Below are 27,804 nucleotides of genomic sequence, written 5' to 3' on the forward strand. Positions count from 1 at the left end.
TTCCTCCGGGTTACGACCGTAAAAGGGCAAAACTGGTTGGAAAGTGAGGGGGAAAAAAGCCCTGGGAAGAAAGGAGTTAACAGGAGCAGCAGGCACGGACTTCGGCCCCAGTGTTCGGGAGGAACCGGGGCAAAGTTGAGAAGACCCCAGACAAAGTCACGCGCAGCACGGCCCCGGCCCCGCCTCTCCCTTTTTAACCCGCCCCCTACTCGCCCTCGCCCCGCAAACGTGTTTGTCTGTAACCCAAAGCGATGGCGCTGCGAACCGGTCTGTGGGCGCCTTGGGCCCTGCGGCCTTTTGGCCTCCCTCCTCAGCGGGTAAGGCCGGCCTCTTTCGCCCTGGTTGCCGCGGGGACGGGAGGACGGGGCAGGGCTGGCGTCGCAGCTCCGGGCGCTGCAGCTGCGAGCGAGGCCTGCGGGGCTCGAGGGCCACGGAGGGGCTGCGAGGGGGGCTGCGGCGGAGAACGCGGCCATTTTCTTGAACCTCCTCGCGTCCCGCCTTCTCCCGTCCGCTCTTTCCCCTCACCCCCCACCCCACACCACCCCCCAACCCCGCGGCTGCGTGTGTTAGCCGGAAAAAGGAAAGTCCTTTGTTGAACCTTGTATGCCTCCTGCTCAGTTGGGGGGCTTTGGTGCTCGCATTTAAAATTAGATCAATTTAAATATGTAGGAGTTCCTGCTCCCTCCCCCGCGGGTGGAGAGAAAGTGCCCTTTCCCCATTCTCTCGGACTCTTCGCCCCTATGCACCCCCCACCTCTCCATTCCAGAGTCGACCAGAACTCGGAAAAACTTGAAGCAAACAGAAAAACCTCGAGTGGTGAAGGCGACGGCTCTCCTCTGCCTTTGGGGAATTTGGGCCACTGTCTAAGTGAACTAAAGAATAAGCATTTATTGAGCGCTTACTGTTTGGAAAGCACACAGCAGCATAGTAATTCATTTATGCTGGTGATTTCAGTTTACAAAGTACTTGGTTAAAAAAAAAAAGCAATACAAAGAAACAAAACAAAAACCCCTGTGAGGTAGTAGGTTGTATTATTCTCAGATGAAACTGTGACTTCTGAATAGTCATACATAGAGTGTGCGTGAATGAGTGAATAATAGCTCTCTTCTTCCAAAGACCTGTTAGTTGTTGCCTTGGTGACCTGGGGCATTAAGGGACTAGCTGGTATCTTAGTCTTCCTGACTCCTGGTTGTACTGTAAATTGCCCTATTAGAATATAAGCTTCTCGAAGGCATGGGCTGTCTTGTGTGCTTGTACACACAGCACTTGGCATAAGGCCTGGCACATGGTAAGTGCTTAATAAATGCTTTGTCTCGTTCTCTTTTCCCACCTACCCCTCTCACCTCCCCGCTGCTGCTTGAAGAGTTTGGAATTTTTATTTTTTTTGAGTAAGAAGGGTTTTATTTTTTGAACAAGATTTATTCATGTGTATAGGATATGTTTATTATTGTTTTCTCCGTATAAAGACAAAGTTTTGGGAATACAAAGAATTAAGATAATTTGTTTATTAGTTCACACGTAAAGGACAAAATTATTAACTCAGTGTAGTAGAAAAAAAGTAGTGAAGTTGACACACCTACCAGCTGTTGGACCATAGGCAAGTCACTAAATCTCTCTTAGCCTCAGTTTCACAATCTGCTTCATGGGCATAATAATTTTTGTAGGTACGTAATTATAGAGCTGGAAGGGACCTAAGAGACTGTCTTGTCATACTTGTTCATTTTACTTATGAGAGACTGAGGCCCAGGGCAGTTAAATGAATTACCCAAGGTCGTACCAGTAGTAAGCATCAGAGGTGAGATGTAAACCTAGGTCATCTGGTTCTAGAACCAGCAGTGTTCTTTTCTCTGTTATTATTCTGCCTCCCTAATAATAATTTACAAAATGCTTTACACACATTTTCTCGTTTTAGCTTCACAACAACACTGAGGTAGTTGTTGTTATCCCAGGTTTATAGAATATGAAACTGAGTCTGATCCAAAGAGGTTAATAACTTTCCTAAGGTCACCAAGCTAGAGGCATGATACAAATCAAGGGCCGTGGTTGTCCAGGCTCCAAGAACAGTGCTCTCTGAGTACACTGTCACTACAGTGGCAGGAAGTACAGGCTTTGAGGGGGTTAGTTTCTGAAATTAGCATGTAAACTGAAAATCCTTGTCTGGTTAAAAATTATACTCTTTCTGCAGTACTTCATCAAGGTGAACAGCCTCTGGAAGGTTAAAACAATGTAGATCAGGGTAACTGGCAAGCCGTAGCCAAAGCTGTGGGATAGTGATTGGCTCTCCTGACTGACGCCTAAAGCTCCGAGGTATGCAGCTGTTGCCTCTTTCCCTAGTGGGAAAGGTTTGAGACATTAGGGGACAAAGGGCAGATTTATGTTTCCCATTTCTGGGCTCCTCAGGTGCCTGAGGTTATTGATTGGAACAGGAGTGGGGAAGAGGAATGTTGGAAGTGTACAATGCAGATTCAACTGAGTAAACATTTAGTAAGTTCCTACTCTGTGCCAGGCATAGTCTTAGGCAGGCATTTTTAACCTGAGGTCCATGAACTTGTCCATTTGAGAATATCTCTTGTGAAAGCCTGCTTATTCTTACTAGTATCCTTATAGAGAACGTCTTCAGTGTTGGTACAGATGACTCTTACAAGGATTTTATATAAATGAGAAAGTAGTTGGTATTCTCTTGATTGCTTTTCTCTAGTATTTATAAGGTTCAAGATTTTTTCCATGCCTTCCTTATCTTTCCCTACTTAGGGTACTGTCTATATTAATACCTCAACACCCCATAATTTTGTCGTGTCCAGCACAGATCTTCTCTGTGTACTTACACTTGGTCCGCTCTGGCTGCTTTTCCCTCTTTGTTCTGTACCATTCCTACCTCTTCCAGAAGCATGTCTGGGACTGTGATGTAGTGTAGTTACTTCATCCTCTTTGAGGATGAGAAGAAATTGTAACAGTAATCTTTGCAGAACTTTGCTATTTTTCTCACGTTTGTAGTCCTTGCATTTCTGTCCTTTTATGTTTTATACCTTACTCCCTATCACATACTCTTCGATTAAGTGACACTGCCCGTCCGCCTTGCTGTTCCAGGAACAGGACACTCCATCTCATAGCTCTGGGCATTTTCTCTAGTCTTTCCATGCCTGGAGTATTCTCCTTCATCATCTCTGCCTATTGCCTTTCCTGGCTTCCTTTAAGTCCCAACTAAAATCCCATCTTCTCCAGGAAGCTTTTCCCAAGCCTTCTTAAATCTAGAGCCTTTCCTGTTTCTCATGTAGATAACTTGTTTGTATATATTTGTTTGCTAGTGATCTCTCACATTAGATTTGTAAGCACCTTGAGGGCTGGGACTGTCTTTGCCTCTTTTTGTATCCCCAACACTTAGAACAGAAAGTGTCAATAAAATAAATAAATAAAATGTATGCAAAAGCACTTTTTAAACTTTTCAGTGGTGCACAAATATGTTGTTATTGCCAACGATTTTCTCTTATTCCTCTCCTACCCCTCTGCCCCCCTCCAAATCCATCAAAAAACATACCACACAAATAGAAATCCATGGTAGAGCTTTTGCTGTAGTAGAAGAAGATTTTCCATTTTTGCTAAGTAATGACAGTCATCAGCCTACACACAAACTCACTGATTCATCATCTTAATGTCATAATTCTGGGGAGGCAGGTTGCAGTCTTTAAGCAAAATTACCATTTCTGTAGAAGTAGTTTATTGTAGGTTGCTCAGCTTATTATGCCTAGGCAAAAATGGGAGAGACAAATAAATTTCTTTGTCAGCAGAAAACTAAAGAAGTAATAGTCCACTTACACTTTTGCATTGCACATTGGCAAATTCATGTCCCAAGTTTTATCGAGTTTTCAGCTTAGTTTTTAAGGTATTGAGGAGCTCATATTTTGCTTGGGAGGGGACATAAAAGTACTTTTTTATGGGAAAACAGTAATGGGTTCCAACTTGAGGGAAAAAAATGGTTTGCTTTTGTTTTAAGGCTTGATAGCTAATGTATAAAAGTATTGGACTTCCACCTTCGCTAAAGTAATCATAATAACTCATGTTTATATAGTACTTTTCTCACAACAGCCCTATTAGAGTAGAATCTACTCAGTAGATTGTTCAAGTATTATTAGTCCCATTTTAAAGGTTAGGAGAAGCCTAACTAGGAAACTGTGAGTTCAGGAAAACCTGAGGTCTCATCACACGTCTTATTGGCAATTGGGAGTGGTAGCAGAGTCCATATGAGGTGGTAATAGTAACCACAGTAGTTGGTCACCCAGCAGCAACCTGGAGATGAATGTATCTAGGACAATGCAGCATCTGGAGAGATGCTTAACAGATGATTAGCTTAGCCCAGATGCAGTTGTGCTCAGCAACGAGCCAGGGCAGCCCTGATATCCTCCCCTTCCTTGGCACCTCACAGAGCTAAACAGTGATTTTCACAAGGATCTCCCAATTAGTAATGTCAGACCCAGGATTTGACTTCATATTTGCCAACTCTTGTAGTTTAATCATTCCACTTGGATACAACTGGAATCCAACTCTTCATGACTGCGTTTGGGGTTTTCTTGGCAAAGACACTGGAGTGGTTTGCCATTTCCTTCTCCATTCCAACTCTGTACCAGTATTCGTTCTGCTACACCACATTCTTTCAAAGATAAATATTGTGCAAAACCTGAAGAACTGAATACGTGGAAAATTGTATATGCTATAAGACTGGTTATATGTTGGTAAGTTTTTCTAAACTAACTTTTTTTAAAGTTCCTTTTTTATTCTGTTATAAGGAATGGCTTGCTGGATAGGGGATGGAGGGAAATGGATATATTCGGCAACAAAATTGATACAAAAATAAAATATTTAAATAAAAATTAAAAGTGGCCAAGAAGATTAAATATTCCTTGGAGCAGGACTATAATAATAAGTTGATATCTTTGGGGTCTGTTTTCAGTTCCCACAGAAACATTTGGCCTTTTTTTATTTAAACCCCAAGGAGCAAAATTTTAGATGAGAGACCATAGTGGAGTGCAACAGGTGTTGACTACGGAGTCAGGAAAGACCTGAGTTGAAATTCTGCCTCTGCACTTACTAGCTGTGTGTGTGACCATGGGTGAATTACTTAATTTTTTCTGAATTTCTGTTTTCTCTCCTGTAGTATGAGGCTAATAATGCCTGTAGAACCAATCACACTGTTGTATATCACCCCATCTAGAGTTACCCAACTAGTCATCCACAGTTACAGGTTGGGGATCCCACAGGGCAGCTGATTACTACTCTTTCCAAGTTCTATTAGATAACCTAGGAGGTATAGTGAGATTTTTTTTGCCCCTAGGCCCCCACCTAAAAAAGCTCCCAATTAGCTTTTAGAAAAATTTACTGAGAAGGCATAGCCAGAATTATTGGTGCATACCATTCCCCCCAAACAAGAGACATGCTCACCTCTTAGACACACAAGATCCCTGGGGACTGTGAACTCATATTTAAAGTACAATAAATATAATAAGTATATACATAAACAAATATATATTTATATTATATATACAATATAAATATGTAAATTAAATAAGTATGATAAATATAATAATAAAAGTATAATAAAGTAGTGAAGTATATGTGTTGGGCTACCTCTCAATTCTGGTCCAAGAAGACCTTTTCTCCCTTTACTTAGTGCTCTTGAAGTTCCTTTTAGGATACAGTATTCTGCTGGCTGAGTCATCAGCTGCTGGACTGTACCATGCTACTGCTACTCTTCCCCACTTCTACTCAGGTCCCAAGTTGGGGAAGGTACTTAGTTGCTGTTTTGGCTCCATGCCAAACTCAGCTGCAACCAATCATCTGCTGCCCTATCTTTCCAGATGTTGCATTGCCCACCAAATCATTGCTTGGGCATGCGATGGGCATCCCACACCAGACTGCTTCTGGGTTGTATTCTAACTCCTGTGGCTGCTGCTACTCCTCTATGGATTTTGCTACCAATTTCAGTTGGCACAGGGACCTATAGAGGGAATCTCAGGATCTCCTCATGTCCTCTTAGCTAGCTACCTTTTGACAAGCCCAAAATCAGTCTACAAACATAAATTAAGAACTTGCTATATACTAAGCCTTGTGTTGAGGACTGGGGAGACAAAGAAAGACTAGAACATAGCTCTTGCCCTCAAGGAGTTCACATTTTAATGGAATCAGCGCCATTAAATGTCTAAGTATGTACAGATAGGTCCCTATTAGTACAAATATTGAATTCCATGAAGTGGTGGTATTATTCAGTTTCTTATTGCATATTTCCATTGGTCTGAAAGTTACCATACTTTACATAATTACAGCTTCTAAGTGCAGTTCCACTTGACTAGATTTATTATTTGCACTATTCAGGACTCAGTTGAACAAGGTATATGCAGAGTAGATGAAAAGTAGGCACTGGAGTAGGGAGGAAGAACTGGAAAGACCTGTAAACAAAGGCTTATTCATATCTTATCAAGTTTATTGAGAATTTATCATATTGATCCTCTTGCCATAGAATCAATTTTTAAAAAAAGCCTGCTTTTTCTCTTTTTCTTCCTGTCTTAAATGGTTAATGAATAGCACTAATAGAAAATTGTGACTCTTTGTAAAGGAACTAAATATGTAAATGACTCTAAATGATGATGATGATGATGATGAAAACTGAGTACTCTTAAGTACTCAGTCTCTAACTTTAGCACCCCCCCTTTTTTTTTAAGTATGCAGATGAATCTACCCAGGAAACCATTTTTGGTGAGAACTACATCCCTAGCTACCATTCACATTCTCCCTCCTCCATCTACTCTCCACCCTCCGTGCAAGGCAAAACCACTCTTCGTCTACTAGTGATACCATTCACTCCTTTTTTTCTCTACCAGATTGATCCTGTGGAGTTCCCATTATTTTCATTTAGCAGCTTCTGAATTTCCCCATCATTTTCGTCAAAGCAGTCTGACATTTGCCAGTGTTCTGATCCAGATGAGCAAATGCAGTACAGTACAACAAATCCCTGAAAGCTGCTTACTTATTTTCTGCTCCACTGTTGCCAGCTATGTGTTGGCTCAACTTTCCCTCCGAGTTAGCAACAAACTGTTCCTGTTCAGAGAAGCGCTCTGATCTGTTGACTTGGATTCTTCTCATAATCATTTTGCTTTGGGGCTGCTGCTTTGGTTGAATGTAGATATTTATGTTGGAGAGGATAATTCTATGATCAGTCCAGTACTCTGCACCACACATTGCTATCCTTACTTTCACATCCTGTCTCTTCTACTTACAATCATATAGTTTATTAAATGCCAGTGTTTGCTGTGAGGGTGCATCCATGAAGTTTTATTGCATTTAGATAAGTGGAAGACAATGTTTGTGATGAGAAGGTCATGAGATGTACAAGTCTTCAGTAGTAAGTGACCATTGCTGTTGCTGTTTGCAACTCCATTCCTCCCAAGGACTCTGCCATGTCTGGTAGTCTGAGCCTAGTCTAGCACTAAAGTCACCCAGAATGATAAGCTTGTCTTCTTTTGGCATACTCTCAAGGTCTCTCTTGAGAACTTTGGAATTGACTGTGTGACATGGGAGACAGTGGCACAGGACTGCCCAGCATGGCATGCCTTATCAGAGAAGGTGCAGTGCTCTGTGAGCAGAGCAGAATTGAAGTGGCTCAAAAGAAATGCAAGATACACAAATTTAGAGAATCCACCCCAAATATTCACAGGGACTATTTGTGCCTTATCTGTGGTAGAACATTGGTCTGATCAGCTATAGTCAGACACACTGAAACTTGACTCTAACATAATTATGTCATTTTGGTCCTCTTTGAGAACGAAGGACAACAGTTGGCCAATCAGATTGATCCCTCTATCACCCCTACTCTCTCACTTACCTTGAATCTCTCTTTGTTTACTGGATGCTTCCTCACTGCCTACAAACATGCTCATGTCTCCCCCATCCTCAAAAATCCCACACCTGATCCCTGATAACTATATTTCTCTGTTTTCATGGCTAGACTCATTATGAAGGCTGTCTACATTGGGTGCCTCCACTTCCTTTCCTCTCACTCTCTTAATTCTCTACAGTTTGGCTTCTGACTTTATCATTCAATCAAAATCGTTAGCTCCTGGAGTTGCTTTGTTTAAAGTGAGTCCCTGCTGGGAGGACGTTGAGTTCCCCTAATTAACTCAAGTTCTAGCATTGGAGCCTGAGAGCAGCTAAAATTCTTGTTCAAGGACCCAGTTTATATCCAAGGAAAGGTGGGGGCAAACCAGAGGCACTGGGAAAAACAAACCTCTTAATGAGTTCAGATGCTACAAGTAATATGTAATAGCAGTGGAGAGCCCTTCAATGGAAAGTTTTATTGGCAAGTGGTAGAGAAGAAGGGGAGGGAGAGGAAGAAGAGATCTAAAACACAACTCAGACATACAAACTAATAGAATAAAACTCATCTAAAGGCAGCACTGCATTGAGGGGCACAGAGACAGTGGAGCCATTTAGCTGAGAAGGCTTTGTTCCCATGGCAATGTCAAGCCTCCTGGGAAGGGAAGTATGCTGAAAAGTATCCTTTCTTAGAGTGGGATACTTAAGCCCTGATTTTGGTGTTGGTCTGGAGCTGGCCGGTTTGCATTTCAAAGTTTAGGGCACATGGGAGGGTGTGTGGGGAGGGTCGGGGTTGAAGTACACAGGTACAGAGAGGAAAGGCAAACTGGTGGTTGGCAAGATTATTATTTTTGAACACCCAGTGCTATTAACCTTAAAAATATCATTTTTTCCATGCCTAGATTCTATAAACTACAGCTTTCCTTAAGGGGGACTGTCATTGTGGTCTCAAGACCACCAGTCCTTATAATACTAATTATTTGTTAATTATCAAATCTAATGGCCCATTTTTTTTTATTAGTCCTCATTCTTTGGTACCTCTCTGCAGCCTTTGACGCTGCCTATCACTTTCTTTTCCTTGATACTCTCTTCTCTTTAGGTTTTCATTCTTCAGGTTTTCCTCCCTATCCCTGTTCCTGTTGAGGATACTACCAGTATCCTCAATGATCTGGGCTCTTTCACAGAACTGGTGCAGGGAATCCACAAAATCTGGTGGATGGGCTATTCACAGCCTATGCAGAAGAGAAGCTAGAGGACTACTCTACTGGATGTGTCATGAGATTTGAGAGACATGCAAATTTATTAAATCATTATTAAATCATGATTTAATGATTAAAAGAACTCTGGTGTGCTCTGAAATACAACTTTAGCTAATTACAGCCTGATGGAAATTATAAGGATCTTGTGTTAACCACACACCCCACAAGATTTGATAACACACTTCTTTTTTCTAATTAAAGCTTTCTGGACTTTTCTTATTTTTGAATATAGTAGAACAGTGTTATATATTATGAATTTATTAGCCAGAGGATCAAATAGGGATATACAAATTTATTTATATCATATATCAGTTTGAACATTTATAATCTATATTGATTTTACTAATTGCTTACTTTTGATTATTTTACTGTAATGAAGAAAATTGGCAGCTAGATGGCACAGTGCATGCAGTGCTGAGCCTGGAGTCAGGCAGACTTACCTTCCTGAGTTCAGATTTGGCCTCAGACACCTACTACATGTATTATCCTGGGCAAGTCACTTAGCCCGGTTTGCCTCAGTTTCCTCATTTGTAAAATGGAAGAAGGAAATGCCAAGCCACTTCAGTATCTTTGTCAAGAAAACCCAAATGGGGTCACAAAGAGTCACACATGATTGAAATGACTGAACAACAAATGAAGAAAAGATTGAGTTGTTAAATCATATAATTTTAAAGATTATAGGGTTGTAGAATCATAAGATTGTTATAGAATCATAGAATTTAGAGCTGGAAAGTAATTTAGAGATGATTTAGTCTAGTCTACTCTGGATATTTTACCTAGGGGAACAAACTGTGACCCAGAGAGGTATAATGAACAGAATTGCTAGACTTAGAGTAACAAAGATGAGTCCAAGTCCTGTCCTGCCCCGGATAGTTACTAGGTGTATGATTCTAGGCAGGTCACTTAATGCTCTCTGAGTCAGTTTCCTCATCTGCAAAGTGGGAATAATAAGGGTAGCTGTGTGGAGTGAATGAGATAATCCATGTAAAGCATTTTACAGATTTTAAAGTGCTATTTAAATGCTAGCTATTATTATTATTATCATCCGATTGTCTGACTCCCAAGTTATTCAGATCAGTTTTAGTGCCAAATTGTTACAAGGAAAACTAATATTTCTTTTCTACAATTTTATTGCATCATGCGACGTTAGGAATAAGTAACATTTTACCAAGTCACTACAAATACAAAAGATATTTAGGATGAGATTTATGTTCATCATAAAACTTTGCTAGAAGAGTTACCTTTAATTATAAAGGTAAGTAATTTATAATTTTGTGCATTTCTGTGTATGTAGACATGATTTGTCATTCAATCATTCATTTATCTTTTGTTGTTTTTTCTTTTTAAGTTTTTCAGTTGTGGAACAAAAGGATTATACAAAAGCATTGAGGCGGAACGAGCTAAATTCTTTCAACCTCTTAAAAAAGTGATGTTACCACCTAATAGTTTTCAAGGGAAAGTAGCTTTCATCACAGGTGGAGGTACTGGTCTTGGGAAAGGAATGACCACTGTTCTCTCCAGTCTGGGTGCAACCTGTGTGATAGCAAGTCGGTAAATGACTTATGTAAAAACTTTCTTTAGTTTAGTAATGAAAATTTGCTTTCTCTGGGTATTGTAATATCAACACATTGTTAATGGATGAGAGGTTAAATAATGTTTTAAATCTTGCCTGATTCCCTTAAAATTTGGGATGTAGTTAGATTATTTGTATAAAATCACTTTAAAGGAAAATTGTGGGTTATTTGACATGAAGGAGGGGATGATGTGCATGGAATTTGGAATATGTAATAACTCACATTTGTATAGAGTATTTTAGGGTTGGTAAAGAGCTTTCCTCAACAGCAATCCAGCACGCATCCTATTTAACAGCAAGGTTAAAAAAATAGTTCAAATGAAGTAACAAAGTTGCTTTAATTGACTGTCCTATTTTCAGTGGCAGTAATTAATTTTCCTCAAGGAGATAATTAATCTTCTACCTAGGGTAATGTAGATTAGAATACCATTTTCAGCGAGATTGACAGCTACTGTAGTAACATTTGTCTTGATAGATTTTGGGGTGGCAGTAATAATAATGAAGGGCAAATGTATACAAGAACATGTGTATTTATTTACTACTGACATCTCGTGAATAAAATAACAGTTATGCAGTTATTTGGTGTTTTAAGATTTGAGAAGGTTTCAGCCCACAGAAAGATGTTGGAGCTTCAGCCTTTCAGATGGGTTAAATCATCTTTGAGTCTGAAAAATACATATATAAAATCTTATGTCACCCTTGAGGGACATTAAGATTCAGTAGCTCTACTTACAGCCCTAAGGCTGTGAATTGTTTAGTTTCCTCTGCATGGGCCTATAAATTTTGGTCCAAAGCCGGCTGCCTTGGCTTATTTTTGTTTTCCATTGAAGTTCATTTTGAGAATGAGAAAGGTACAAACAAATGATCTTAAGTAACTTATTATGTATTTAGCTATAAGATGCCTTAACAATTGGTTAAAAATGGAAATATTCAACACATTAACACATACAGAGCAAAAAAAGCACAAAAGGTCTTTAAACTTTAAATTTGACATTTTTAGTGAATTCAGTCAAATTAAGCTGTTTCAATACAGTCATAGTGTTTTCTTTATTCTCTTCCCCCATTCTAATAATCTACATTTTTAGAAAAAAAATTGTGAAGAATGTTATCCAAAAGAAAACAAAGCTTTGTAATATACAAAATTTTTTAGGACTCATGCAGAATATTACTCATTTGTTTCTAGGAAGATTGATGTTTTGAAAACTACTGCAGAAGAAATTTCTTCTCAAACAGGAAATAAGGTATTTTCAGAAAAGTATACTCACATTTTATTTTTGTATAAAATCAGATAATAGAAATCTTGTTTATTTTAACTAATATTTTAAGCCTTATTGTTTGGTTTTTTGTCCAGTTCTATGATTTATTCAGTGTAGGTAACACCCTCCACTGCAACAATTCTTGAAGTTATAGACTTAGAAGATTGCTTGGGGCAACCTTACAAGGTAACCAGGAAGTTAAATGGCTTGAATACAGCCCTTTCCAGTGAGATTGGCCTTCTGTTTACTATACCACTCTCCTTTTCCTTTACTAGTTTAGGATAGTGTCTTGTTATCTAAAACTGAGAAGCTTTCAGTTTTTTTCTTTCCTTTTGTGATTTTTTTCAGGTGCATGCAATCCAGTGTGATGTGAGGGATCCTGAGATGGTTAAAAATACTGTCTCTGAATTAATCAAAGTAGCAGGACATCCTGACGTGAGTATAAAAGTAGGAATGCCACAAGACTTTTAGTGCATTAGGTGGTGAGTATGCTTCACAAAGTGACATTGTAATGTAAAACCTTTTCTCTGACGCTCTGAAAAACTTTGTTTCCAGGGGCTAGCTATGAAATGAAGAATGATAAAGTGTGAGGCTGTTATGAAGGCTGAAACCCTCCCTGTATTTAATCATCTGTTAGAATTCAACATTTTCTGATTGTTTGTTATAATTATTTCTTTTTTGGACCTAACCATGATTTCACTGGCATAGGGTGCTCCAAAAATAGGCAAATCCCTTTTCTAAGGAAGATTGGTGCCTGCTTTGCAATTTAGAATTTTAGAAGTTTGACTGTGACAATGAGAAGTTAAAAAAAATTGTCTAGCACAGCCAGTCTGTGCCAAAGATAGATTTTGAACCTAGGTCTTCCTGATCCTGAGGCTGGGGTACTCTGTCTGTTTATAATCATAGTTGACATTTATATAGCACTTTAATATTTGCAAAGCTCTTTCCATAAATTATCACATTTCATCCTTACAGTGGCCCTGAAGGTAGATGCTGTTATTTTCCCCATTTTACAAATGAGGAAAGTGAGGCTTAGAAAAGTTTAGTGAACTGTCTGTAGTCATATACTTAATAAGCATCTAAAGCAGGATTCCAACAATAATAATAATAACTAACATTTATATAGTGCTTATTATGTGCCAGGCATTGTGCTAAATATTTTGCAATTATTATCTCATTTGATCCTTACAACAACCTTGGGAAATAGGTGCTATTATTATCCCCATTTTTACAGATGAGGAAACTGAGGCAAACAGAGGTTAAGTTACTTGCCCAGAGTCACAGAAGTAGATTTTGAACCCCAGTCTTTCTGACTTCAGGCCTGTTGCTTCATCTACTTGTGCCACATAGCTGCGGTTCTTAACTGTATGTAGAGTGCTCTATTCATTCTGCCACGCTCTCATAAAACTACGTGCAAACTACATGCAGGCGACGGCGGTGGGAAGATTGGCTGTTAAGTTTTAGAGTGATGTCCACAATGAAGTTAGTATTAACACTTCTATTTTCTGGAATCATAACTAGTTGCAGAGGCAATTCTACATATAATCTGATGCCCAGGCTACTCTTGGTATCCTTTGATGGCTTCGTGGCTGACTGTCTAAGGAAATATGAATTTCCTTATCTTTGTAATTTTATTGAAGAAGGTGTCTTGGTGGAGCATGTTAAGAACGTTTTTATCATGAAACCTTTTCCAAATCACCACAGCATAGTGACAGGCCTGTATTTAGAAAACCATAACATCATGGCTGACTCATTGTATGGTGGAGACACAAGAAAAGTTTTTTCAGCGTTTAAAGACAAAGATCCTTTTTGGTAGAATGAAACAACCCCCATTTGGGTAATCAGTGAGCTTGAGAAAAGCAGAACGAGTGCTGCTGCTACGTGTCCTGGTACTGATGTGGCTGCCCACAGTACAACTCCTTCCTATTTTATGAATTATAATCCTTCAGTAACATTTGATGAGAGATTAGGCAATGTTACTAAACGACTGAACAGCTCAGATCCTTTGGTTATTTTCGCAACACTGTATTGGGAAGAACAGGATACAAGTGGACACAAGTATGGACCTGAAGATAAAAGAGCAAATGAGTGCTGTATTGAAAGAAGTAGATAATCACATTGGCAGTGTTGTTCATAAACTCAAGATGTTGGGAATGTGGGAAAGCCTTAATGTGGTCATTACAAGTGATCATGGGATGACCCAGTGTCCTTACTCAAAGCCTTCCCAGATTGGTTGGAGCCCCTGGAGCATTTTTAATGACAATTACTAATTGAGAAATGCCTGCTAATACATCACTTGGAGACAGTGGGTTGTACAACAATACAGGCAGGTAGAAGGCTAGGCCCCTACCTAATGTATTCATTAATTTGATTTTAAAAAAGTTTTTGCTAAAAATCTCTAGTGGGCCATATCCTGAAAAGGGGGCCAAATTTTACTCCATGTGGTAGATGCCTGGGCACTAAACCTTCAAAGCTGTGATCACTTAAATCCCACAGATATCACATAATTTCATGGGTATATGGGACTGGCAGCTAGATAGCTCACTGGATAGAGTGCTGGACTTCGATTCAGGAAGACCAGAGTTCAAATCTAGCCTCAGATACTTACTAGCTATGTGACCTTGGTCAAGTCATTTAAACTTTATGTGCCTCAGTTTCCTTTTCTGTGAAATGGGAATAACAATAGTGCCTATTACTCATAAGGATAAAATGAGATATTTGTAAAGTGCTTCGTGAACCTTAAAGTACTATGTAAATTCTATATGTTATTAATATTATTATTACTTCAGAAGCCATCCAGTTCAACCCAAATGTTGGTGTCCTATAAACACCTCAAATTCAATATGCCCAAAATAAAAACAATTCTTTCACCTAAACTTACCTATCCTTGAGGCTTCTCTGTTTCAGTTAAGCATACTAAATTATCTCAGTCATCCATGTTTATACTCAACCTTTTTTGTTTTCATTCTTAACTCCTCACTTTCTGTCATCCATTATATCTGATCATTTGCTGTGTTTTATCAAGTCTACCCTTATAGTATCTCCTCATCCATCTTCTCTTCTCCACTCATATAGCCATCATTCAAGTTCAGATCTTCATCAGGTTTTTCCTGGACTGTCTTAGTGATGTCATCCTTGATACTTATTCTCTTTGCTTCTAGTCTATCTATCCCCTCTCCAATCCGTTCTCTACATAATCTGCCAAAATAATTTCCTGGACAACATCCCTGATAGGCATATCCATCAGCCAGACCCTGAGACCAGCTGTGTTCCAAGGTAAGGGGAATATAATTAGTCGTCGGCCAGAAGCTTACTAATTCAACGTTGTCATCCTTTCAGTCAAGCCTTATATTCAGTACAATAACTGGGTCACCATCTGATCCCCTCATGCCTGAATTCCTCTTTAGTTCTCAGCAGGGTAATCCAGTTTCTCTTAAGACGAGGTTTCTTATTTCTCTTCTTACCTCCAGTCCTTTTAAGTCTTGCCCCTGAATGACAGAACCCATGTCTGAGGCTCCACCACTTGTTATTGGACCTCCTTTGTGCTTATTATTGTCTCCTCCTACCTTCTTTTTGCCCTGAATTCTCATTGCTGATGCCATTCTAATGAAGACAGCCTGGCCTTCAGGTCCTGGCTGTTCTTGGTCTGGCCTATCCGGGCCCTAGTTGTGACAATCTACTTCTTCAGTTTTCCAGTTGGAAACAAAAACACCCTTTTTTGTCTAATTTCAAACATCTAGTCACTGTTAAATAGCAACCAAGGTACAGTTTGTCAGATTTTTCTGATGGAGGCCTTGATTTGGAATTTGGAAATCTAACAAAAATGCCTAATGAACTAAGTTTTGTAAAATTTAAAAAATTATGCATACATTATAACATTATGATTATATTTTATTTATTCAGATAAGTTGCTGAGTTTCAGTATCATTCTACTAGTCATTACATTTGATAGAAGCATCCTACAATACTAGTGCAAACCAAGCATGACATTTTTGATGACTCGAAAACTAATAAAACCTTTTTGTATATGGTTTTAAAAAATTTACTAGGAAAAATAGGAGATCTAGAGAATCACCATTCCTCATAAATAATAAATAATAAAACAAGTCAAAATGCAGCAATCAGAGAATTAATTATTTGAAGGTGGGGAGTAGTCGCTGAGCAGCTGGAAAAGCATGAAAACAAAACCTTATGTCATAGAAAACAGAATGGAAAGGAAATGTAACATTCTGTTTTGGAAGAAAGCAAATAAATGATCAGACAGACTTCAGCCTCTATTTCAAGGCTTCCAAGGAGGGGGAACCAAATGCCTCTCAAGGAAGCCCATTTCACTTCTGCATTGTACCAATTGTTAGGAAGGTTTTATTGACATCAAGCTTGACCTTTTGTAAGTTTCACCCATTGTTCCTGATTCTGCTCTCTGGAGCCAGAAAACCCCAGATCTAATTTCTCCTTCACATGATAGCCTTTCAAATAATGAAGACATCTATCATGTCCCCTTTGAGTCTTCTCATTCAGTTCTTGCCACCTACACGTACCCAGACTCTGTTCAATCCCTTTTCTCTCTCTATGTTTTTTCTGTTGTGGACTTGTTAGCTCCTTAATCTACATATGCATTCCTAATCTGTCCCTTGAGCTCCATTTCTTCATCAAGCATCTTTATGTGCTTCATCAACATCTTACTGAATTCAATATGCCCCAAACAAGCCAGTCCTTTCCCCTAAACTTGATTGTCCTTCAGATGTTTCTGTTGAGCGTACTGCAGTCATCTCAGTCATCCATATTCATAGTCTGGACTCATTCTTAACTCTTCACTTTCCATCATTCCTCATATCTAATCATTTGCTATATCTTACCAAGTTTACCCTTACAGCATCTCTTACATCTGTCTTCTCTTCTTTACTCATCTAGCCACCGTTCAAGTTCAGGTCTTCACCATGTTTTCCCTGAGTTATCTTGGTGATCTCCTTTTTGTCTCCTTGCTTAGAGTATCCCTTTTCTAATTTCTTCTCTACATGTCTGCCTAAATAATCTTCCCAAGTTAGAAATTTTATCATATCACTCTACTGCTCAAAAAACTTTAATGGCTCCCTGTTGCCTTTAAGGTAAAACACTGTCATGAGTGAAATTAAACAAAAGTAGACTGAAGCAAGTTTTCTTTAAGCAATATGACATTTTGTTGACAAGATGTGAACCTGATAATAAAGTAGGTCAATGGATGCCTTAGTTAAGCTAAAGACTTCAAATTGGAGGCACAGATCCCTTTTATAAGCATACAACAAAGAACAGAACAGGGTAGGTAAGGAAATAATACAATTGGTTATAGGGTTGGCATTATCATGGGAGTGAGGACATGATTGGTTACGTAGCTGAGTGGGGGAAAATATGATTGGTTGGAAGTTGGGAATAAGGGGTTAGCAATGACTCCTTCCATCCTGTAACTAAGAAATAGTCATTGTTTGAGTTTACCTGCAAGGTTAGAGATAGTGGGCCAGACTTTGATACTTCATCAGACTCCCTAGTGTCCGCTTGAATCCCCCAAGGATGATGGATTTCTGTGAAGCAGGAATAGAACAGTGATTAGCAAGAAACTGGACTTCTAAACTTAACTCATTACAGGCTAGCTAAATTTCTGAACTAAATTCAAAGAAAAAAGAACCATAACTTGGGCAGTTACAGGACAAGATCAATGAATTGTAAATAGGATCAATAAAAAATGATATAAAATCAGTTTAATTTTCTCAATATAAACTCTTCAGCCTGAAGGCCCATCGTAAAATCTAGCTCCAACCTACCTTTCTATCCTTATTTCATATTATTCCTCATCTTATAATCTACTTGAAAGTCTAGTCAAGCTGCACTAGTGTTACCCATACCAGATACTTCCTCTCCCTCAAGCAAATGTCTACAATTAACTTTCTTCTCTGAGTCTTTATCTTCCTTCAACACTCAGTTCAGGTGACACTTGCTCTGTGAAGCTTTCCTTGATTCGCCTAGTTGTTAATGATCTATTCTTCTTCAAATACCTTTTTATTTACTTATTTATGTGTATATTGTGGGCATCTTGATAGGGCATAAGCTTCTTGAGGTCAAGATTTCATTTTGCCTTTGTATCTCTGGCACTTAGAATTGTTTAATTAATGTTTTATAAATGTTTATTGAATTGTGAGCCCCCTGAAAAGCAACTGTATCTGATTCCATGCTCTATAGTATTCTCATACCTTGAGATTTTTTGTGCACACCTAAGTTTAATCTTTTTCATTTGAATTGGCCGACCAGTTTAATTACACTTATTTGTTTTTGAGACTAGATCTCCCTATCTCGCTCAAGCTGGAAATGCAGTGGCATGCTCCTGATTAGCATGGGAGCTTTGACCTACTCACTTTTTGAACTGGGGTGAACTGCTTGGAGGCCATAGTGGTCCAGGGGAAAGACACATTCTTCATGTAATAGTGAACTAAGGAATACTTCCTGGGCCTTCTTTCAAAGTAGTTATTTATTTTCCTCAGGAAGCTAACTAGTGCTTTTTGTATTTTTTGTAGGCAACACTCAGTCAGCTGCATTAGTCAGACAATGCCAGGTGGTCATGGGTTTAAGACACTTGTTTGTCAGGGGCTCACCTTAATGGTGTCAGATTTATGTGGAAACTCAATTGACTTAGCCTACTGAAGCTCAGGACTCCTGAGCGCAAGTGATCCACTAGCTTTAGCATTCATTCCCTGTACTAGGAATGATAAGTATCATTCCTAGCCCAGTTTAATTTAATCAGTTTAGTTAAAATTTAACATCTAGCTGGGTACTAGGTTAGTAATTGAGTAGTATAGTCAAAATGATTAAACTGGTTTGATGAATGGACAAGATAAGTAAATGTATTATTACTACTGTTATTATTAATAATTATTAGACCCATAATAATATATAGTATGAATAATATTAAATAAAATATCTAGAGGAGACTGAAATGAGGAGTAATGAATGCTATGTGTATTTTTAACAACAATTTCATATGAAAACCGGACAACTTGATTGCCTTTTATTTAATAGGATTATGAAACAAGAATAACAGTTATTAGTTACCCAAGGGCATATTATCCAGCTTAGATGATTCATGATCTTTTGTGAGGCCGAGAGAAGCCCTTTGCTCGGCTCATGAAAAGAAGGGGAGCTTCTGCCTTCTCCCACCCCACCCCATCTTTCTCATAAACACACTTTGGTATAGCAGAGATAAAGTGATATAAACTGAAACCCATAGACCCTATGGATAACTGGGCAGAATGTTTCACTAGGTTAGGAAAAAAGCACTTTACCAGCTGAGATTTTCATCAAGACAAATAAAACAAAATAGTATATAAAATGTAGTCTCCGGCAATAGTTTTCCAGTGCCCTTTCATGGAAACCCAGAGATTCATGGGGCATCTCTTGAGGGTTCTAGAAGTAAATTTTAAACATGCTCAATCCACGTTTTTTCCTTTACTTCCAAGTTCCATTCCAATACTCAGTCGGGGGTTATGATTCAGAGTCTTGGGGGATACAAAAAGGTTTTCACAATTTCAGAAACTTAAAAAAATCTACAGTAAAGAACATAGCTATATTGTTTCTCATCTTCAAGTTGATGGAATCATCTAGAAAAATTATATGAAAAATTAAAGCACTTGAAAGAAAATATTTTACCTACCCCCCAATGTCTATAACTTTTTTTTTTATTTTTGATTTGCTAGGTTATAATAAACAACGCAGCTGGGAATTTTATCTCTCCTTCTGAACGTCTCTCTCCTAATGCCTGGAAAACCATAACTGATATAGTTCTGAATGGCACTGCCTTTGTCACCCTGGAAATTGGAAAGGAGCTAATTAAAGCACAGAAAGGTATTTTGAATCATTGCTAAGCATTTAAACTACCCTATTAAGATGATTAACATAATTTTTAGGATGTATGTACTCAGTTTACTCAGATGAATTTGCCATCTCATTAGTTCTGTAATTCAGGAATGTGGGTCCCAACCCAATCATTCCTGCCCAAGTTGTATGACTCTTGTCTATGTTCCCCTAAAAATTTGCTACAAGGAATCCACCAAACATGTGGGAGGCCTTCTTCATTTTCTCCCGACATCATGAGGGTACCATCGTAACCCTTTGGCTGTCTGCTTGTCATCCATTTGTCTTGCTATGTGTTCAAGACCATCTTTTCTTCTTGTCATATAGTTTCTTGATGACATTCTTTCCCTCTGTTCTTCAGAGTTCTTTGTTGGTTATGCTGCAGCCTGCTTGGGCCATAGCAACCCACAAAATATGTTTATTTTAATAAAGGATTTGATTTTTCTTATGACCTGATTTTTACTAAATTGAATTGAATTTCTAGGTCACTTGTATAAATACATTAGAAATGATTTGTGTTTTAAAAGTTTTTAAAAAAAGTTTTATAGTTCTTTTAAAAGTTTTTAAAAGTTTATAACATAGGTAGCATGAAAAAAGTAATTTTTTAAATTAATAAAAATAAATTTTCTCTCACTTCTCTCCCCTTCCCCCCTCCTCCATTGACAAACTAAATTTTCAACAAAATTTTTAAAAATTTATTTATTTTTAGTTTTCAACATTCATTTCCATAAGCTTTTGAGTTCCAGGTTTTCTCCCCATCTTTCCCCTCCCTCCACTCCAAGAAAGTGTGCAATCTGATATAGGCTCTACAGATACATTCATGTCAAAACTATTTTCACATTAGTCATATTGTAAAGAAGAATTAAAACCAGTGGGAGAAATCGTGAGAAAGAAGGAACAACCAAAAAAAAGAGAGTGCTTTGTTCTGTATTCAGACTCCATAGTGCTTTTTCTGGATGTGGATAGCATTTTCCATCATGAGTTTTTTGGAATTGTCTTGGATGCTTGCATTGCTGAGAGGAGATGAGTCTGTTAAAGTTAGTCATCACACATTGTGGCTGTTACCGGATACATCGTTCATCTGATTCTGCTCACTTCACTCAGCATCAGTTCATACAAGTCTTTCCAGGTTTTTCTGAAGTCTGCTTGCTTATCATTTCTTGTAGCACAATAGTATTCCATTACATTCATATACCATAACTTATTCAGTCATTCCCCAACTGATGGGCATCCCCTCAATTTCCAGTTCTGTGCCACCACAAAAAGAGCTGCTGTAAATATTTTTGTACATATGGGTCCTTTTCCTGGACCTGGAAGCGGTGTTGCTAGGTCAAAGGGTGTGCACATTTTTGTTTTTGTTTTTTGGCTAGGCAGTGGGGTTAAGTGACTTGCCCAGGGTCACACCACTAGTAAGTGTTATGTGTCTGAGGCCAGATTTGAACTCGGGTCCTCCTGAATCCAGGGCTGGTGCTCTATCCACTGTGCCACCTAGCTGCTCAAGTATGCACATTTTTGTAGCCCTTTGGGAGTAGTTCCAAATTGATCTATAGAATGGTTGGATCAGTTCACAATTCCACTAACAATGCATTAGTGTTCCAGTTTTCACACCTCTTCTTCACATTCATTATTTTCCCTTTTTGTCATGTTAGCCAATCTGATAGGTGTGATGTGATACCTCAGAGTCATTTTAATTCACATTTTTCTAATCAGTAGAGAGAGAGTTTTGTCATATGACTACAGATAGCTTTAATTTCTTCACCTGAAAGCTGCTCGTTCATATCCTTTGACCATTTATCAATTGGGGAATGACTTGTATTGTTATAAATTTGACTGAGTTCTTATATATTTTAGAAATGAGGCCCTTATCAGAGACACTGGTTGTAAAAATTCTTTGCCAGTTTTCTGCTTTCTTCCTAATCTTGGTTGCATTGGCTTTGTGTAAAAACTTTTCAATTTAATGTAATCAAAATTATCCATTTTGCATTTCATAATCTCTCTCTTGTTTGATCATAATTTTTTCCGTTCTTCATAAATCTGAGAGGTAAACTATTCCTTGCTCTCTCAGTTTGCTTATAATATCAGCCTTTATATCTAAATCATGTACCCATTTTGATTTTATTTTGGTATACGGTGTAAGATGTTGGTCTATGCCTAGTTTCTGCCATACTGTTTTCCAGTTTCCTCAGTAGTTTTTTTTTTTATCAAATACTGAGTTCTTTCTTATCCAGCCTGCCAAATTTTAAAAACTGTTTATGTTGGCTGGAATCATATGCAACAGTCCTGTAGAGTTAGTGAGGCTGAAGTCCAGGAGTCGGGGTAGAGTTGGGCAAGGAGCCCAGGGCTAGGATGAGCATCATGGGGATGAAAATTCTAGGAGTTGTTGAATAGTTGAAATGGACCAAGGTCTGGAAACCAGGAAGTTAAAGAGAGCAAGCAGGGAGTCTGTTGCTTTCTGTGATCAGAGGTAAGTCAGAGGTCTGGAAATGAAGCTGTCCTACAAGGTGAACAGAAACAAAAAGGTGGAGAAGGTGAATATGGGTAGCAATCTGGAGATCCAGGAAATCAGGTCAGAAGAAGAGCATCCGCAGTGTGATCCTGAGGTCACAGTGATTGCCCTAGAGACTTTTTTCTATTTCCAATAAGGAACAGAAAGTAGTACTAGGCATGGACAACCTGCAGCTGTGCTCAGGGAATGACTGCAGCTGCTGAGAGAGTTAGAAACCTGAGACTGCAGGTGTGCTTTGATGCTGGCTGAGTTAGGTAGCTGGGATTACTGAGAGGTTGTTACACTAACCTTTCTTTTTTCTTTCTTTCTTTTTTCTTTCTTTCTTTTTTTTGTTTCATTCAGACTATAAACCTTTATTAGATTATCCATTTGCTACCCTTCTCATTGCTATAAGCAAAGCATCATAATCCATAAAGCAAACCTGGATCTCTCTATTGCCATGAGGAAGCCTTTAATAGGCACTAAAAGCTCCATTGGCTTTATTCTTGTGGAATTACCCATTTGTATTCAGCAGAGAAATATTTTTGTAAACATGTGATCATGGCCACAAATTATTACAAATCTGATGGCATAGGAAATGAAGATTGCATGTTGCCTGGGCCAGGGCAATAGTAAAGATTTTCCCATCAGAAACAATTTCCTGTCACCCCCTACTTGTCTCAGAAGCTAGAAACTGTTTACATTTTAGGCTTACTCACTTTAATTAGTATCCCATACAGAAGGTATAGTTCTAATAATCATATAAAGTCAGCTACCATTAGAATTCTGTATGAGAGATTCACGTCATAACAAGGTGTCATTATATTTCATTTGTTTGGAAACCCCTTAGAGAGTCAGAACTTGAAAGCTGTACCTCTGGTCGATTACCTTATAGCAATGCCATAAGCAAATGCAAACTCAGTGCCATCATATGGGTATTGATTATTTTTTAATTCCAATGGGACAGGAAACTCCTGTCCCCCAGCCCACAGTATCCATTGGGATTCTTGCTTAGGTATTGTTGATGGTAATCTTCAGTGTAATAGAATTCTTGACCTTCCTGGATATCAGTTGTAATTGTACGCTTTCTGTAATAACTTTCTGGTAAGCGTCTTTCGATTTAAGAGCTGCATCTGCCTGTTCTGGAGTGTTTGGGAAGATAGCAGAATGGTACTGGGTGCCAAAGTCATTACCTTGATGCACTTCTTGTGTTGAATTTCTCACAGAAGACCTTGAGCAGATTCTCAAAACGGACGTGTTTTGGCTATGATGTGACTTAGACAGTTTCTACATGGCCAGTTTTCTCTGAGTGGACCTCTTTATAAGTTGGGTTTGAAGTGTAGCTTCCAGTAAAGCCAACTTGAGGAGAATACAGTCCCTTCAAGTCCCAAAATTTATGCTCTGCTCCCTAGAAACAAGACTTGGCAGGGGCTGGGGAAGGGTAGGGTTGAGCTCCAGGCAGGCTGGCTGCTCTGCCTACACTGACCTTTTTTCCTAACCTCCAGTCTCATATCTCCAACTACCTACTAGACATTTTAAATTGAGGTCCTGTAGACATCTTAAACTCAATATGTCCAAAACTAAACTTACTCTCTTTCTGCCCGAGCCCTTGCCTCTTCCTAACTTTCTTGTTACTATTGAGAGCACAGCCATCCTCCCGGTCACTGAACTCACAAGCTAGATATTGTCCTTGACTTCTTATTCTCTCTCACCCTTCTTCCATACACTCTGATGTCACATCATGTCAATTTTACCTCTGTAACGTCTGTTGTATGTTCTTCCTTTTCTCTTTAACATGCCACCGTCATGGTACATCATGATGCTTGGACTACGGCAAAAGCCTCCTGCTTGGTCTCCTTGCCTTAAGTATCTCCCCACTACAATCCATCCTCCACTCAGATATAAAAGTGATTTTCCTAAGCTGTATCCCTGACCCTGTATTTTCTCTATTTAATGAACTCCAGTGGCTTCCTATCACCCTCATGAACAAATGTAACATTCTGTTTGACATTTAAAGGCCTTCATAACCTGGACTCCTCTTACCTTTCCAGTCTTCTTACCCTTTATTCCTTTCGTATGCTCTGTAGTCCAGTGGCACTGGCCTCTTTGTTGCTTGTACAAACCACTATTAAAGACACTGCATTTTCACTGACTGTCCCCCCCCCCCCCAGCCCTGAGGGAGAGGGAATTCTCTCCATATCTTCTTGGCTCTGTGGCTTCCCTGGCTTCCTTCAAGTCTGAGCTAAACGGCCACTTTCTCCTTTGGCAAGAAGCCATTCCTGATCTTTCTTAATACTAGTGGCTTGCTTGTGCTGATTATCTCCAAATTATCCTGTATATATCTTGTTTTATGTAGCTTTTTGTTTCTTGTCTCTCCCATTAGATTGTGAGAGGTCAGGGACTGTCTCTTGTCTTTCCTTGTATCCCCAGTGCTTAGCTTAGCATAGTGCCTGGCACATAGGAGGAGCTTAATATATGCTTATTGACACTATGTTTCTAAATTACATTATTGTAAAATAAGCAATTACAGTCCTAGAGAGGGATAGAACAGTTGTCTAGATGGCTGTAGCCACAAAGACCAGTAAATTGCTAGGAAGAATTTTAGAAACAAAACATTAAAACATCTGGTGCTTTTTAAAGCCAGATGTAGTCACGCCTGAAATATTTATGTGCTATGTTAAAGAAAGATGTGATTAAATTCAGTTCTGCAAACAGATATTAAATATATACCGTTTACAAGGCAAAGTTCAGAAAAGGTCTGCAAAAGGATAACTAAAATTATTAAAGGAATAGAAAGACTAAAAGTAACACTTTTAATTTAGAAAGACAAAGACTGAGAAGAAATACGATTAAAGGGTCTAAAAATCCTGAAAATCATTGGCTTTTTCATCAAACTCTAGAATTTTAGAACTAGAGAACTTCTCTCAAGCATTTAATCACTTTTCATCTGAAGACAAATTAAAGGAAGAACTACTTTGTACTTCGAGTGGTAACTGATTTGGAGTGGATTACTTCAAGAAAGGGGTACAGTCTAAAAAGATTCAAGAGAGTGTTTAGATATATTCATGATATAAAGACAAAAGGTTATTAGGTGATGCTATTGCTAGTGATGTTAGGACATTCCTTGCTTTGTTTGGGGGGGGGCATTCCTTACTTTTGAGATCAAGATTATGAATATCAACTATTCCCTTCCTCCTTCATACTCTCTCTTTCTCTGTCCCTCCCTTTCCTTCCTCCATTTCTGTCTTCCCTTCCTCTTTTTTACACCTTTCCTCTTTCCCTCTCATGCTTCCTTCCCTCCCTCCTTTTCTTCCTCTCTCCCTTCCTACTTTCCTTCTTCCCTCACTTTCTTCCTTTCTGCCTCTCTTTTCCTTCTCTTCTCTCTCCGTCCCCCCCTTCCTTATTTCTTTTCTTCCTTCTCTCCTTCCCTCTCTCTCTGCCTCCTTCCTTCTTTGCCTCAATGCAAAAGCATTGAGAAATAAGCTTGATGTTCATGTATGACCAAAGTCCAATTTTCTTTTTGGATACAGGATCTCATATTTTATAAAAACATTCATCTGTTGACCTGGTTATAGTCTAACTGTGTTTGTGCTTCAGTGCTTCATTGCATCCTTTAATTATCTTGGTCTCATTTACACTGATTCTGCATTCTTGTGATGTTCTTGTGGCTATCTCTTCCTACGAATCACATTTGGCCATGCTCTTTCACAAATAGTTCTTGGCACCACCATCAAAGACATAATATTGAGCTGGTTTATGTGACCCAATATGACATGGTTTTTGTTTTTATCTTATTCTAGATCTTCAGATTATTTGACATTTAAATGAAAACATGTCATTGACCTATCAGGATTCTTTAAAATTAAACTTTTTGGGGTTTTGTTTATTAAAACAGGTTTCTTTTTTTTTTTTTGACCCATGTCACAGACATTAAGAATAATAGAAAGTATGACCTCTTTCTTGATCTTGGAAGTTTTCTGTCAGAATTTGGTAACTGTTAATTTAGTATATTGTCAAACTAGCTTAAATTCTCCCCTCTCTCTGTGTTCTGCTACTAATTTACTTCCTTTTTTTAATATAAATTTATTTTTAGTTTTCAACATTTACATCTACAAGATTTTGAGTTCCACATTTTCACCCCATCTTGCCCCTCCCTCTATCCCAAGATGGCATACATTTGAATACCCTCCCTAGTCTGCCCTCTCTTCTATCTCTCCCCCCCTTCTCTTATCCCCTTCCCCTTCTATTTTCCTGTAGGGCAGGATAGACTTCTGTACTCCATTTCCTGTATTTCTTATTTCCCAGTTGCATGTGAAAACATTTTTTTTAAACATGTGTTTTTAAAACTTTGGGTTCCAGATTTTCCCCCTTCCTCCCTCCCCACCCACCCTCATTGAAAAGGCAAGCAACTCAATATAGGTTATACATGTGCAGTTATGCAAAACACTTCCATTGTAGACATGTTGTGAAAAACTAACTCTATTTCCCTTAATCCTATCCTGCCCCCCCATTTATTCTATATTCTTTCTTTTGACCCTGTCCCTCCTCAGAAGTATTTGCTTCTGATTATCCCCTTTCACAATCTGCCCTTCTCTCTGTCATCCCCCTGCTCTCTTGTCCCCTTCCCCCCCTATTTTCCTGTAGGGTAAGACAGATTTCCATACGCAATTGAATGTGTATGTTATTCCCTCCTTAAGCCAAATCCTATGAGAATAAGATTCGTTCATTCCCTCTCACCTTCCCCCATTTCCCCTCTACTGTAAGAGCCTTTTCTTTTCTGTTTTTTTTTTTGTGTGTGTGTGTGTGAAGAAAAGATGAAATCTGTCTATGTGTCACATCATTTTATGAATAATTTTGTTATTTTATGTGGGCATATTATACAATTTACTTTTTTAGTTTGATGTTTTATATTCCACAGTTACATATAAAACAGTTTTTAACATTAGTTTTTTAAAATTTTGAATTTCAAATTCTCTCCCTTCCTCCCCTCCCTTCTTGAGAAAGTAAGCAATTTGATATAGGTTATACATGTGCAGTCTTACAGAACGTTTCCATAACAGTCATTTTCTGAAAGAAAACACAAACCAAATAAAAACCTCAAGAAAAATAAAGTAAAAAAGTATGCTTTGATCTGCATTCAGACTCTACCAGTTCTTTCTTTGGAGATTGATAGCATTTTTTCATCTTAAGTCATTCAGGATTGTCTTGGATCATTATACTGCTGACAATAGCTAAGTCATTCACAGTTGATCATCATATAATATTGTTGTTTCTGTGTACAGTGTTCTCCTGGTTCTGCTCATTTCACTTTGCATCAGTTCATATAAGTCTTTTCAGGCTTTTCTGAGAGCATCCTGCTCATGATTTCTTTTAGCACAATAGTATTCTATCATACCACAATTTGTTCAGCCATTCCCCAGTTGATGGGCATCCCCTCAATTTCCAATTCTTTGCCACCACAAAAAGAGCTGCTATAAATATTTTTATGCTTACAGG

The 27,804-nt window shown here is 38.6% G+C and overlaps 1 protein-coding gene and 2 pseudogenes across 1 annotated transcript in view; 2 read left to right on the forward strand and 1 right to left on the reverse strand.

Annotated features, from left to right (window-relative positions):
* The first annotated feature begins 210 nt into the window (after positions 1-210).
* The window catches only part of DECR1 (2,4-dienoyl-CoA reductase 1), a 68,766-nt gene continuing 41,172 nt past the window's right edge, over positions 211-27,804 (forward strand). The window contains exons 1-5 of the mRNA XM_020979718.2: positions 211-317; positions 10,468-10,670; positions 11,876-11,933; positions 12,297-12,383; positions 19,667-19,814. Of these exons, the coding sequence (XP_020835377.1) occupies positions 252-317; positions 10,468-10,670; positions 11,876-11,933; positions 12,297-12,383; positions 19,667-19,814 (562 nt within the window). The 5' untranslated portion in view covers positions 211-251. The remainder of the gene's footprint in view (positions 318-10,467; positions 10,671-11,875; positions 11,934-12,296; positions 12,384-19,666; positions 19,815-27,804) is intronic.
* Positions 12,397-19,658, forward strand: LOC144457011 (bis(5'-adenosyl)-triphosphatase ENPP4 pseudogene; annotated as a pseudogene).
* LOC110203277 (mitochondrial peptide methionine sulfoxide reductase pseudogene) lies at positions 23,251-24,126 on the reverse strand (annotated as a pseudogene).

Source organism: Phascolarctos cinereus, unplaced genomic scaffold (genome assembly GCF_003287225.1).
Source record: "Phascolarctos cinereus isolate Bilbo 61053 unplaced genomic scaffold, phaCin_HiC Scaffold_4;HRSCAF=312, whole genome shotgun sequence".
NCBI lineage: Eukaryota > Metazoa > Chordata > Mammalia > Diprotodontia > Phascolarctidae > Phascolarctos > Phascolarctos cinereus.